Source organism: Hyaena hyaena, unplaced genomic scaffold (genome assembly GCF_003009895.1).
Source record: "Hyaena hyaena isolate Hyena2069 unplaced genomic scaffold, ASM300989v1 scaffold_2, whole genome shotgun sequence".
Taxonomy (NCBI): domain Eukaryota; kingdom Metazoa; phylum Chordata; class Mammalia; order Carnivora; family Hyaenidae; genus Hyaena; species Hyaena hyaena.
This window is the reverse complement of record NW_024080634.1, coordinates 9,976,323-9,991,173: the sequence shown is the minus strand read 5'-3', so window position 1 is coordinate 9,991,173 and position 14,851 is coordinate 9,976,323. Positions and strand designations below refer to the sequence as shown.

The window sequence follows — 14,851 nt, the reverse complement described above, 5'->3', positions numbered from 1 at the left end:
CTTTTTTTAATTTTTTTTCTAAGTTTTACATATGTAGAGAGAGAGCATACAAGTAAGCAGGCTTGTGCTGTCAGCACAGAGCTGACGTTGGGCTCATACTCATGAACTGTGAGATCATGATCTGAAGTCTGAGGCTTAACTGAGCCACCCAGGCGCCCGTGTAATTTTCTTTTTTAATTCAGAAATTCCTGGCTAACCATATTCAGCTCCCCTCCCCCAACTCTTCACCCCCCACACACACACACAATGCCTCTCTAAGAACACTGTTCTAATAAAATCTAACCCCAAAGCACAATTTTAAATTTTTTTTAATGTTTATTTCTTTTTGAGAGACAGGGCATGAGTGGGGGCGGCGCAGAGAAAGAGAAGGAGACATAGAATCTGAAGCAGCTCCAGGCTCTGAGCTGTCAGCACAGAGCCCGACACAGGGCTCGAACTCACAAACTGTGAGATCATCACCTGAGCCGAAGTCAGATACCCAACTGACTAAGCCACCCAGACGCCTCCGCGCAAAGCACAATTTTAAAATATAAGAAAGACTAGGAACTCCCAAGGCCACCGCATAGGCAATGCCCACGCCCCACCCCGTGCAGTGCACAGCCATAGCCCTGGCCTGCCTGACTTCACCTGGAACGCTGTTCCCTCCAAGTTCCGGAGGCTGGGTCTTCCCAGGCTGCTGGTCACAGACAAACTGCACCCCCCCAATCTGAAGAACAGAGCCTGGCACACAGTAGGTGCTCACTATACACGCCGAAGGAGAAGTCCCGCAGTGCTGGGACAAGACAGGGCTGTAAAGATCAGGAGGGTGTCACAGACTGTCACCGCCGGCTCATGCCCACGGCAGATGCTTCTCGAGGCATCCTCCCCTCGCTGCCCCAGGCGGGCTGGGTGCCGGGGTGCCGGCACCGGTGACAGTTTAGACCGGATCATTATCCGTCATGAGGGCACCACCCAAGTTGTAACAACCATAAAAGGTCTCAAGACAGTGCCCCATGTCCCTGGGAAAGCACCCCCCCCCCCACCTGGGAATAGAAAACCTCTGAGTTAGACCTGTTTGCCGCCGAGCGTAAAAGCTCTCTTTCCAATCCCCCGAGAGGCCTGGGAAGCAGAGAAACGAGCACTATCACATTTCCTTCTCACTTTAGCAAAAATAACCACCGTCCCACTGAAGGGAGGGACAGCAAAACAAAATCTGTTACTGGAACCATTCCTAACAACTTCTGATTTACCCTGCCTCTTGCAGAGCAAGTGTGCTTTCTAGAACACGTGCATCATCAGTGAGAAGCCTGCCTCCCCGCCCTGCCCGCCCCCCCCCCACCCGACTGCTCTCCCGGCACCAGCATCCACAAACCAACAGTTAGGGCTGATCCGCAACAGGCACCAAAGTACCCACAGGATGGGGGGGCGGGGGGCTTGAAACAGACACCGGCCTGGCCCAAGGGAGAAACCAGATATCTACTGAACCCAGGAACTGAAAAAGTAGCCCTCGTATTTACCCATTTTTTTAAATTTCCATTTTGTTTTCCTACTAATTCATTTTGATTGATTTACAAATTACTGCTCCCTGACAGACTGAGAATTTAAAAAAGGACACCGTCAGCACACATGCCTTTACAGCATCTTCCCTTGAGAAAACGTACTCCTCCTTCCCAACCTGCCAAACACAAGGAAGCTTCTGGAACACAATCTGCTTGAGGTTGCTAAACCCGCAAACACTGACCAAATAACATTTAGGAAGATGAAAAAACCTACCCGTTCCAGGTTCCACGCAGACGGCCTCTGTCCCGCTTCCCAAACGGCATCCATGGGCTGGGGCCGTCACTGCTTAACAGGGGCCAGGGGACCACGGCAAAACGCCAACGGTCTCACCCAGTACATCCCAGTACATCAGGGCTGGGTCCCGGAAAACTACTTTGACCCAGCCTTACCAGACACTCTTTGGTCCTCCCGGGGCCGGCTGTGACCTGTGATCCACGCCCTCCCCTCCCCTCCCCTCCCCTCCCCCGCCCTGCCCCCAGGGCGCAGAGCCGGAGTCTGTATTTTAACAGAGGCCCGGGTGCCTTACCTGCACAGCTGAATATTAGAGCTTTCGAAAGTGCTCATAACTAACAGGTTGTAATCGTTAGTGTTAGAGCCTCTCGAACGGACCTCAAGTCGCCTATGCAAACTTACAGATGAAGAAACAGAGGTTCTGAGAGATTCTCCGACACCAGCACCTGGCGAACAGCACCTCTGGGGTCAGCACCCAATTCCCAGATGGCAGCACAGGTGTGCCGGCTTCCCAGCGGCTTGTGCGACTGGAAAAAGCTTATGGTTTCCGGGCGCGGCCTGATGTAGCGGAAAGGGCTCTGGATGCCCCACGGAGGCTTCTGGAATCCACACCTACCTTCGCCAAGGAGCTTCCCTTCCAACCAGGGTCCTGACTGTCCTAACCTCTCTGCTCCCTGGACAACTTTTTGATTCAATACCTTCCCCTGTTTTTCTGAAGGGCTGGCCTGGGGGCTGATTCTTTTGTTTGTTTCTGGGGGTGGAGGTGGGGGAGGGCAAACTGAAGTCGTCCCCGCCCCAGACCGCCAGGAAGGCCATTTCTTCAGTGTGCGTGTGCTTCGGAGGCGCCCCTGGCCCTGGGGAGCACCAGCCTGGCCTTGGCGAGACCAGATATAAATCCTCGTGCTGGAAGGAGAGGTTTCCCACCGCCCTTTGCGGCCCCCGGAATGAGCACGCTGGCCCAGCGCAGCCCGCTTTACTCTGCAGACAGTGCTCTCTATCTTCCCAAACAGCAATGCCAAGACTGTGTATTTCCACGTACAGGTATATGACGCACCATATAATACAGATCCAAACATGTCCAACCTGTGACCTGTGTTGGCCAGTGTGCACGAATTCATAAACAAACCCCCTAGCTGTGTGTCTCCAACACGGTCACACCAGCAAGCCGGGAGCATTCTGTCCTCTGAGATCCCAAGGGCAAAAAAAAAAAAAAAAAAAAAAAAAAAAAAAAAAAAAAAAAAAAAAAAAAAAAAAAAAAAAAAAAAAAAAAAAAAAAAAAAAAAAAAAAAAAAAAAAAAAGCTACTGAGTAGCAACAGGCAAAAAATAAATAAATAAAATAAAATTGTCCACTTGGCCAGAAGAGCACAAAGGGGCACAGAGGGGCAGCCAATCCAAGCACGCATCGCACGGCTCGGGAACCGGCCCAGAATACGGGCACACACCCCTACTCACACTCTGCCTGTGAGCACACACACACACGGCGGCCGCCACCCGCCCGCCTCACACTGTTCTGTTCCCGGGCAGTGTCCACCGTCACTAGCGGACATGACATCCGCCATCAGCATCGAACCGAGGCTGGGCGAGCGGAACAGAGCCAGCAGAGGAATCCACGACATTCCGCAGCGGAGCCCCGTCAGAGGACAGGCCTCCCTGCCCATCATGAATGGAGGCTCTTGAGTTCGAGACAGAAGTGCCCATCTTTGTGAGAAGGGAGGGAGGTGATTCGTTTTTAGAAATACCATGGGGCGCCTGGGTGGCTCAGTCCCTTAAGCATCTTCTGACTCTTGATTTCTGCTCGGGTCATGATCCCAGGGTTTGTGAGTTCAAGCCCTGCATTGGGTTTAGCACGGACAGTGTGGAACCTGCTTGGGATTCTCTTTCCTCTCTCTGCCCCTCTTGCCCCCACCGTGTCTCTAAATAAATAAACTTTTAAAAAAAGATTTTAAAGAAATGCCAAATAAAAGCCCTGCTGTCCAGTTAACAGTAGGTTTATAACCTATTGAAAACATGTACAACCCCACCCCTTCCCACAACGGAGCCAGGAACCTTTAGACATTTCACTTCCTGGTTCTTCCCCCCTGTTTCACGTGGGCTTTGCAATGAGCATGCGCCAAAACACAAACGGTGGACAGACTGAAAGTCTCTGTCACCTCAGGGAATGTACATTTGTTCCAATCAGACTACTTTTTGCCAGACATGGGCACAGGTGACTTCCAAGTAAGGCTGTAACCTCTGTAGAGCTCAGCCAATGAGGAGCCAGGGGAGGGACTCGCATGCTAAGAAATAAATCGTCTGCTGTAACTGCCCCACGTAGGCCTGTCCTTCAGACACCCATTCTTGCGAGAATGTTGATTAAAGCCTCCCTTCACCTGCTCCGAGTCTCCGCCTCCCTCAATGGGGTCGGTGGACTGATTTCTCACATCACACTGGTCACACCACCTATTCCTGCTGCACTCGGCCTAGGTGGACCCTTGAATTCTGGGCCAAAGGCTTGACCTGCTGTGCTGTGTCTGAGATATAAAATAAACCCCAAGGCTGTCACAGGCGCCACAGGGAAGGGAAAACGCTACTGCCTTGAAATTCCTGTCCTCAGGTCCAACACCACATGGAGTACCACCGTGGAGAAAAGCACTCATCTCACGAGCTAACCTTAATCCTCCCCTTTTCGGGTTTTAGTTAGGAGAGGCCAGCAATCTTTCTAGGAGGAAGCAGGAAGCCCAAAGGAGGTTAAGCCCACCTATCTACAACAAAGGAAGTCAGAGGTCGAGAAAGTGCTAGATATGACAGGTAAAAGTACTACAAGTGAGAGTGTATATTCTGTATCAAATACGTTCAATAAAGAGGGGTGACAGATGCCTTACAGTCTTTAAAACACGAAATAGAAGCTTTCAAGCCTTTTACATCTTTGTTGCTCCCAACATGAGTATTTCTTAGTCATAGGTATTTAAAATCCCAGGGATCGGAGCTTACACAAATGGACTCTGCTCAAGTTAGGCAATGATCCCGGCGATTCGAGAATTTGTGCCACATGACAAGAAATGTTTAAAAAAATGCTGTTCCTTACTCTCTAGTGAGGAAACGGCCACAGAAATGCGGAAAAGAATCCAAAACTTTCCTTTCCTTTCTTCCACCCTGCCCCCAGCTCCTGTCTCCATGTCAACACAGCACCAAAACCACCATTTGCTCCTGCTCTTTAATGAAAAGTATACTTGAATTCCAAATGAATATTATTGGCAATAGTGGGGCGCCTGGGTGGCTCAGTCGGTTAAGCATCCAACTTCAGCTGGGGTCATGATCCCGTAGTTCACTGGGTTCGGGCCCCACGTCGGACTCTGTGCTGACAGCTCAGAACCTGGAATCTGCTTCAGATTCTGTGTCTCCCTCTCTCTCTTTCAAAAATAAACAAACATTTAAAAACAAATAAATAAAAATAAAATTATTGGCAATTGAGACACGGGATAGAGTGAAAGAAAAGAAAACGCAGAATGATAAACTCAGGATGAACTTGTGGATTAAAAAATTGTGCCCCGCTGGGGCGCCTGGGGGACTCAGCCAGTTAAGCGTCCAACTCTCTTGATCTTGGTTCACGTCATGATTCACGATTCAAGAGTTCAAGCCCCACACTGGGCTCTGCACTGACAGTGCGGAGCCTACCTGGGATTCTCTCTCTCTCGCTCTCTCTCTGCCCCTTCTCTACTCATGCATTCACGTTCTCTCTCACTCTCTCTCTGTCTCAAAATAAATAAGTAGTAAACTTTTTAAAAACTGTGTCCCCCACAAAAACTATGTAGAAACCCTAAACCCCAACACCTGTCTTTACAGATATAAAGAAACTAAGATGAGGTCAGACCAGACCAGTGTGAACCCTAATCCAGTTACTAATGTCATTCTAAAAAGTGGCAAATTTGGACACAGTGACACACACGGCGGGGGGTTCCTATGAAGACAGTGGCAGAGACTGGAGAAACGCAACGAGAGCCAAGGAACGCGGAGGGCTGCAGGCAGCCACGAGAGGCTGGGCGAGGCAGGACCAGGGCGACAGACACCTGGCTTCTGGATGGCTGCCCTCCAGAGCGGCGAGAGAATGTATTTCCGCTGTTCAAAGTCACCTAGTTTGCGGTCACTTGTCATAGCAGCTGCAGGAAAGTAAGAACTCAAAAGATCGCCAACCAACGAGAGCAGGGCAGCAAACGGGGGCTGGGGTCCGATCACCTGTCCTCAGTCCCATGTGTGATGTCACAGCATCCCGGCTGCTTCCCACCACACCCAAGTCATCCATAGGGAAATGAAAATGGTGTTGTGGTTTTTGAAAGTCCAGGTGCAAAAGAGGTGTAGTGACCGGGGAGCTGGGCAGACCCCACTGACAGACGCCCCAGCTCGGCCTCTCACCAGTGGGACCTCGGACAGACTGCTGGGCCTCTCTGTGCCTCACTCTCTCCATCTGAAAACGAAGTCAAGCAACTTCGCAGGGCCAGTTTCGAGGATTAAAGAAGGTGATCTGCGCTAATGCTTAGTGTGGTGCCCCACATCCAGGGAGCCTGAAATAAAGGTTAGCTATTAATATTAACGGTTGTTAGCGACTTCTCAGATGGCCCTTCTAAGGCGCTCTGAGCAGATGGCTCGGCCTGGCCTTTCCATCTTCCGAGGGAGGACTCGGATCTTAAATTCTTTGTGTAAAGCTGCGGGGCTGGTACCTTCCACTCACAGGAGCTGGTGGGAGCCTAGCCTTGACTTTGTTCTTTTAACCCCAGAAATCTCCTTGTCCGTAATATTTACCATCTCACTGTGTTCCATCAAATTTATTCTCAGGGTACCCCTGGGTGGCTCAGTCAGTTAAGCGTGTGACTCTTAATTTCAGCTTGGGTCATGAGCTCACAGCTTGTGGGTTCCAGCCCGGCGTCAGGCTCTGCACTGACAGCTCAGAGCCTACCTGGGATGCTGTCTCCTTGTCTCTCTGCCCTTTCCCTTGCACGCATGCACACGTGCTCTCGCTCTCTAAAAAATAAATAAACATTAAAAAAAAACAACAACACTTCTTCTCGATGCCCCATCGCCTTCCTTTTTCCAGTCTCGCCTGCAGGGAGGCTTCATGTAATTTAGGGACACTGGATTGCTTATTCTAAAAAAGACAAACTCCTAAATTGCATATACTTGGCACATATTTTCAATCCAAAGTCTTCCAAACAATTGTGTACTAAGAAGTGATAAGCCAGCGCGCCACGATTAAAACGGGAGTCCCCAAAATAATTTTGTAGCTCTTTACATTCGAATGTTTAAATATGAAAATCGTGTTGCTGTCTGCTTTATCCCCATTAGTGGAGAGCGGACAGAAAAATCTTTCACCAGAAACCCCGAAGGCCTTCTGAGACTATTACCAGGCACAGAACTGCAGACCCCTAGCTATCTCCAATTGGATACACTGTGCATGAAAGTCTTTTTTTTAATAATGGAAATTGCTATAATTATAATCACTTTAGCACATTATTATTATTATTAAGACCAAATTGTATGGTTCAAGCAGATGCTGATTCTCTACTGTTGAATGAAGTCACATGCTCGTATCCAACACGGGGCCTCATCTCCATGCCAACATGGTCCTGCTCTCACACCGGCTTCGGGCAGAGGCCTGGGACGTCCTGAAGAGTGTCAGGCAGGATGACGGACCCCGAGGTCTCGGTTACAGCCTGCAGGGACCGAGCACGCGTGCGCATGTCCAACAGCTGGCTCTCCCTTGGGAGAGGGGATCTGTGTGGCTCCCTCGCAGACACACCTGGGTGCATCTGGTCACTATGTCACTCTGAAGGAAGGGAAAGGATGAAGGGACAGCAGGGGTTGGAGTGCATCTTTGGTTACACATTAGGTCCCTAACACCTTGGGGTTTGAGGTCCAGGGACCTCTGGTTGGACAGGGAGGGGGTACTTGGAGGCCAAATTTTTCTTTTCAAAGAGAAAAGCAGGGGTACCTTGGTGGCTCAGTCTGCTGAGCGGCTGGCTCGTGATTTGGGCTCAGGTCACGATCTCACGGTTTGTGAGTTTGAGCCCCGAGTCGGGCTCTGTGCTGAGCCTTCTTGGGATTCATTCTCTCTCTCTCTTTCTCTCCCCCTCTTCCCTCCCTCCCTCTGCCCCTCCCCCCCAACAAACAAACTTTAAAAAGGGAAAAATGAAATAAAGGAGGTGGGAAGGAAAAGGGAGCAGGTAGGCACGGGCCCAGCAGTTCAGAACGTGGCTTCTCGAGTCCAGCCACCGGGGTCCGATTTCTGGCTCTTTCATGTCCCATCTGTCCCCTGGGCCAGCCACTCAGCCTTCCCAGGATTTTTTTCCCCATCCCCTGAATGGGCATCAGAAACCATGAGGTGGCTGTGAGAACCTCCAAGGACAGCACACGTGACACACCGAACCAGGAGGGGAGCCCTCCGCACGATCTAGACTATTCCTTCCCCAAAACTTCTTTGTTATTTAATGCCTGAATTTACAATTTCATTTTTCTCTCCACCTAAGCAAGTTTTATTTTCGGCTGAGGAGAATCAGCAGAGAATAAATGCATAACTCTTGGCCATTGATAGAGCAGGAAACCTCACAGCAAATTCAGGAGTCACCCCAGGGCCTGCTGCAAACACCCGGCGGGTGGTCAGAGACCTTTCAGGAGACTGGGAAGCAATGAATCCCGGTGCACTTGTCCCAGACACCTAGAGTAGGCATTTGGAAAGACTGTACAGAGTTTGCTATAAAACAGCTTATTACTAAATCAGGCCAAGAAGGAACAGAATATTTCATTCCCCATCAAATGTAGAAATTAAACCTGGATTGTGAAAAACAGCCTTCCCTGGAAACATGCTAATCTTTAACGGAGGCATAACCTTGAATGAACTACTTCCTTGGCCAAGGTAAAGATATAGACACTAGGCATTCAACACATTCCTGTTAATTAAACTCCATCATCTTCAAGGAGAGGTCACTGCGGTGCCTGGCTGGCTCAGCCCGTAGAGCGTGGGACCCGTGATCTCCTGGTCGTGAGTTCAAGTCTCATGTTGGGCCTAGAGCTTACTCAAAAAAATAATAATAATAAACTAAAGGTCACTGGGGCGCCTGGGTGGCTTAGTCGGTTAAGCGTCCGACTTTCGCTTGGGTCATGAGTTCGCGGTTCGTGGGTTCGGGCCCCGTGTCGGGCTCTGTGCTGACTGCCAGCTCGGAGCCTGGAGCCTGTTTCAGTCTGTGACTCCCTCTCTCTCTGACCCTCCCCTGCTCACGCTGTCTCTCTCTCTCTCTCTCTCTCTCTCTCTCTCTCGCTCTCTCTCCTAGAAATAAATAAAAAACATTAAAAACATTAAAATATTTAAAAAAAACTAAAGGTCACTGGACTAAATAATGAAGAAAAGCTATCATTTATGAAAGGTTTTTTTTTTTTGAAGGCCCAGGAGAAATCTTTTTTTAAGCTTTTCTTGAGGCTTTTCCCCCCCTTTCCCTCGTTTCTCAAATGAGAGGCGGACATCAAGGATCCCCTTTAATCCCAGAGCCCAAACTGCCCTAATCTTTGCTTCAGTACAAAGAATTCCCTTCCTCTCAAAAAATTAACATGAGCTCTCGCCCTCAAAGCACACATTTCCCAAAAGGAGAGTCATTTCCTGTCCTCAAAGATCATCCCTAGGCCACAAAAGAGGTTGATTGTCAGTATCTTGTGAAATCTTGGGAAGGCAAAAAAGTACAAAGTTCCCACTACCAGCTCGTGCATTCACGTGGTGGCTCTTACCAGCACCAGCCTCTGCGGTCAAGTTAAGCTTCCTCAGCTGACTCCCTCCCCCTCCCTCCCCACCCTCCACCCCCGAGACAAGCGCAGAGTCAAAGTTTTGAGCTGAACACATTTCTGAAGGTTTTTTTTTTTTAAACTAATTAAGCAAGTGTAGAAGTTATTCTGCAGTTTCTTTTTTTAAAAGAATTAGCATGGCGCATCTTTCCTCTTCAGAAAAGTCTTGAATAATTTAATTAGAATTACACCCAAGTCATGAGTATGTTCTATTTATGGGGGGATCGTAGCCGAATTAAAACCCAAATGACAATGTTAAAAATAAAAATAAAGTATCTTGAGACTGTACTCAATTGATAAGAAAAACCTGACTTCAAGTCACACTTGGATTAGATAATGTGGTTTGCAGGAGAGCCAACTTGGCTCCCGGAATTTTGCCTTTTTCCAGATCACCCAGCCTGGGGCCATTCGTTTCTCGCTACAAAAAGTGCTAATAAATGAAAATCAGATTAAGATGAAGAAGAATGCTGCTTGGTTTTATTTTTACTTTCGTCCTCGGGAGGCCACACGGTCCCCAGAAGCCTGGCTCAGCCCCTCTCCGGTCCGCAGGCGCTTTCCTGCATTTTGATACATTCCGCACACACGTGTGCGGGCGCCGGGCTGAGAGGCTGTGCGGCTGGACCGGCCCCGGGGAGCCGACGGTCCCGGAGCGGGAGGCGGCCACGCGGCCCCTCCGCCCGCCTCCCGCACAAACCCGCGTCCCCCGGTACTGCGCCGCCGGAGCGGGCAGTGAGACAGCATCGGGGGCGGGGGGTGGGGGGCAGGGAGCGGGCATGGGGTGGGGGAGAGGAGGAACCCGAAGGGAGCCCCCGGCAGCCGCGGCATCGCGCCCGAGGCCCGGGGCGCCGGCTCCCCGCTCGCCGGGAGGGCTGCCCGTTAGAGGCGCTCGCCGCCCGGCCGCCCGCGGCGGAGGACTCCCAAGTTCTCAAACACTCGCGCACGCCCTCGGCTGCGCCCCGGGGCAGGACGCCCGGCCGCTCCAGCCCCCCGGCGCGCGGCCGGCGACCCCCGCCACCCCTCCCCCGCTCTGCTCCGCCGGCGTGTGGTCGGGGGCGACGCGAAACCGGGCGACCCCCTTCCTCCCCCCCCAGACCCCCGGGACACGCGCGGCTGCAGCCTGGGGCACCGCAGGGGCGGTGGGGAGCGGGCGCCCGCCAGCCTACCTTCTGCGGGGGGGTCCCGATGAGCATCTCCAGGTAGTAGCCGCGGCCGGAGTCCCCCTGCAGGTTGTCCACCATTGCCAAGAAGTTGGCCGCGCCGCCCGCGGGCTCCAGGGCGAGGGCCAGGCCGTCGGCTCCAGACGCGGCGCGGGGCGCGGCGGGGGTCCCGGGCCCGGGGGTGGGCGCGGCCACGCGGAGGGGCAGCGTGAGGGGCGCGGGGGCCGGCGCCGGGGCTGCGCGCAGGAGCCAGTGGGCCAGCAGCGGCAGCAGCAGCGCCCGGGCCTGCGCGCCCATGCCCGCGGCGGGGCCCGGGGGGCGCGCGCGGCCCTGCCCGTCCCGTCCGGCGGCGGCGGCGGCGGCGGCTCGGAGGCTCGGCGCGGGGCTGCGGGCGGCGGCGGCGGCGGCGGCGGCGGCTGGGAGGAGCCCGGCGGGAGGAGGCCCGCGGGAGCGGGAGGAGGCGCCGGAGCCGGAGCCGCCCCAGCCCGCGCAGCCAACTTGAGCAAGTTGGTCGCCGCTGCCCCCTCTGGCGGGCGGCGGCTGCCCCGCAGGGGCCGGGCCCCGCCCCCGCGGCCAAGGTCACGGCCGAGCGCGGGGTCTGCGGGAGCGCCCCGGGCGCGCCCCGCCCGCGCTCGCTCGGCGCGGGCCGCGCCTCTTCCCCGGGAAACTCGAGTCCCGAATTTCCTCGCAGCGCGCCCCGCTGCTACGGCCAACGGATGTGACGAGGCGCATCTGATACCAGAGGGAAAGTTTCGGGAACCCTTAAAGGGGCAGCAAGGGCCGGAACTGGCCTCGGGGCCCCGCGCGCGAGGGGGCCCCCGCAGGGCGGGGGTGTGACTTGAGGGTCAGAGAGGAAAGCGGGGAATGGCCAAGGAGCCGCGAGCGTCACCAGGAGTGGGCGCCTCCTCGCCGAGTTCCTCCCGCCGCATCCGCCCGGCGGGGTCTGGCTGCCTCCCCGGGCATCTTCTGCGCGCTCAGCACCCCCGGCCGCAGCCACCCCCCTGCCTGCCCACTCCCACTTCGGCCCCCCGGCAGATTTGGAAGAAGTCTGAATGGAGGCGGGGAGACGCAGGAAGGACGCGAGAGCTTTGGAGACTTCTCCCTAGAAATTTTGGGGGTGGCGTGGGGGGGAGGGGGGCTGGGGCTTGGACGCCCCTGCGCGCTTCCGGAGCCTCGGCTCACCCTGGCGCCCACCGTTACCGCCCGGGGGGTGGTGTCCGCTGCTGGCTTTGAGCTCAGGCTTCTCCGCCCCACGCTCGTCCGTAATGCAGATGGGAAGCTGGCGAGAGTTGCGCCCTCACCTCCCCCAGGACTCCCTCGGTCCACCAGGCAACTTGCAGTCACGATGCAAAAATCAGGGCCGCCGCGCCTGCACGTTGCCTTCCTCCCTTCGCTTCCCCGTCCGCCAGCTCCCGGCGGATTATCTAATTAATACTTGGTTAGCCGTAGACACCAAGCCCGAGGAAGTGGCTCGTAGTGCCAGCGACGAGGGGTATTTTATTTTAGGTACTAAACGCTGGGGGGGGGGGAGGAGGGAGGGGGACACAGTGACACCAACTCAGGTCCATTGATTTCTACTGAAACAATGAGCAGAGAGAGCTTTCCTGCCTCCTCCAGCTGGATGATGCTGGCCGCGTTAAAAGAAACAAACAAACAAACAAACAAGCCCGGCTTCAAACAGAAGCTTGGAGCAAAGCTTCGCTCCTCACTGTAATTTCCAGCTACTTCTGTTCAATGTTTGCTCTTTATTCCTGTCCTCGATTTTAGAATCGGGTCTAACTCTGCAGGAGACCCGCATGTCAGAGATTGTTGGTTGTGTATATAAAAATCACATTTGGGGGCGCCTGGGGGCCCCAATCGGTTAAGCTTCCGACTTCAGCTCAGGTCATGATCTCACAGTACGGGGGATCGAGCCCCACGTCGGGCTCTGTGCTGACAGCTCAGAGCCTAGAGCTGCTTCACATTCTGTGTCTCCCTCTCTCCCTGCCCTTCTCCCGCTCCTCTCTGTCTCTCAAAATAAAATAAAGACATAAAAATTAATTAATTAATTAATTAATTAAAATCACATTTGCCCCGGACTGCATTTGAACTTAAACAAACCCCCAGCCTCAAAAAAGAAAGGCCTAGTCAGGCCTGTGATATAACCTAAATAGGCACCCCCATAAATCTGCATAGTAATTCCAGAGCTATTATATTCATATATTCACATTTCAAATTCAAGGTTGTAGAGGAAGTACCCTTTTTAAACAATGATTATTTATACAACTTGGCATCCAGTCTTGAGGGGGTCCAGAAAGACCTGCATATAGTTCTTGAAACAACACAACCTTGTTAAAAAAAAAAAAAAAAAGGAAAAAAGCACATGGAATTTATTAAGGACTTTGGCATAGGGGCTACCTGACTGGAAGTTCAACATTAGAGACATTTGCTCTTGTAATTAAAAAACACGAGGGAAAATTTTGAGGCTCAGGACTAATTAAGGTCTGTCCTTCACGGAACTCCTGAGTCCATCCAGTGTGAGCCTTCGTGAGCTTTTCACTTTGAAAGGGCTACTTTAGGTGAACGGGAAAACAGGTGCATTAAGATACAGTCACGGAGGAGCTCATGCAGTTTTAATGGATGATGGCGCTGTCTCATCAGAAACTAATGCGGCTGAAGTGACAGCCGCTGAGGACTGTCCCCTTGGCCGCCTCTATTTTATGAATGGTGTCGCAGTTCTTGACCCTTATCCAGAAGGAGGGTGCTGCCCGGGTCCAAGTTTTACCTTCTAGGAGTTCTGCCTGAAACTTAAAGGCAGCCGTGTCATTGGCGGCTAATTAGGGCTTTTTATACCTTCCTGAAGCCATGAAGAAAGAAGCCATGTCCCAAAGCATTGGTGAGCAGCAGGGAGGAGGTGAACCCCTCATGCCCCCAAGGCATCCCAGCATCCTCATCAGACTGCCCCATTCCCCCTCCACGCACTGAGAGCCCCTTCCTTGATCTCCCAAGAGCCCTGTAAGAGCCTCCATTGGATCCATATGGGGAAACCAAGGCCCACCCTCTTTGCAAAGAGCAAACATCCTCACCGGGAAATGCCCCACACAGCAGGAGGTAAGGAAGGGTTTCACCCTCCTGCCCATGGAGCCAACCAAGGATTCCTTCCAGGGGACAAGGGTTTGTGGAGAGGCCTGCGGAGGGCCGCTTCTAATTTTCACTTCCCCCACCTCCTCCCCGTGAACCAAACGATGACTCCCCAGAGAAGGCTGATTCCAGGTCCGGGGACGAAACCGAGCACAGTGACCCTGGGACATCTTGTCTTACCGAAAGCAAGGATGTAATCAAAGACTCTGGAGCTTCTGTCCAGAGCTCGGGCAGAGCGGGGACAATTCAAACATCATTAAAAGTGGTAACTGTAAAGGTTCAAAAGAGTTCAATTATCTTGAAATCTATTGGTTCATAATGTTCTTTGAAAAAGTACATTGATTATTTTGGAAGCGTGCTAAGGAGCCCAACGCATTATTTTAAAAAACTGGCAGAGAACGATGCTCAGCATCCCTCCTCATCAGGGAAATACAAATCAAAACCACACTGAGATACCACCTCACGCCAGTCAGAGTGGGTAAAATGAGCAAATCAGAGAACTCTAGATGCTGGCGAGGATGTGGAGAAACGGGCACCCTCCTACGCTGTTGGTGGGAATGTAAACTGGCGCAGCCCCTCTGGAAAACAGTGTGGAGGTTCCTCAGGAAACTAACAATAGAACTCCCCTATGACCCAGCAATAGCACTGCTAGGAATTTACCCAAGGGACACAGGAGTGCTGATGCACAGGGGCACATGTACCCCAATGTTCATAACAGCACTCTCCACAATAGCCAAAACATGGAAAGAGCCTAAGTGTCCATCAACGGACGAATGGATCAAGCAGATGTGGTTTATCTATACGATGGAATACTCCATGGCAATGAGAAAGAATGAAATCTGGCCTGTGTAGCAACGTGGATGGACCTTGAGGGTGTTATGCTGAGCGAAATAAGTCAGGCAGAGAAGGACAAATACCATATGTTTGCACGTATAGGAGGATTAGGAGGAACTTGACGGAGGAACAAGGGGGAGAAGAAGGGGGAAATGGTGGGGGAAAGGGA

General features: G+C 52.6%; 1 protein-coding gene across 1 annotated transcript in view; it reads right to left on the bottom strand.

Annotated features, from left to right (window-relative positions):
- The window catches only part of BACE2 (beta-secretase 2), an 83,064-nt gene extending 71,978 nt beyond the window's left edge, over positions 1–11,086 (bottom strand). Inside the window, exon 1 of the mRNA XM_039229899.1 lies at positions 10,735–11,086. Coding sequence (XP_039085830.1) covers positions 10,735–11,025 — 291 coding nt within the window. The 5' untranslated portion in view covers positions 11,026–11,086. The remainder of the gene's footprint in view (positions 1–10,734) is intronic.
- Between the last annotated feature and the right edge of the window lie 3,765 nt (positions 11,087–14,851).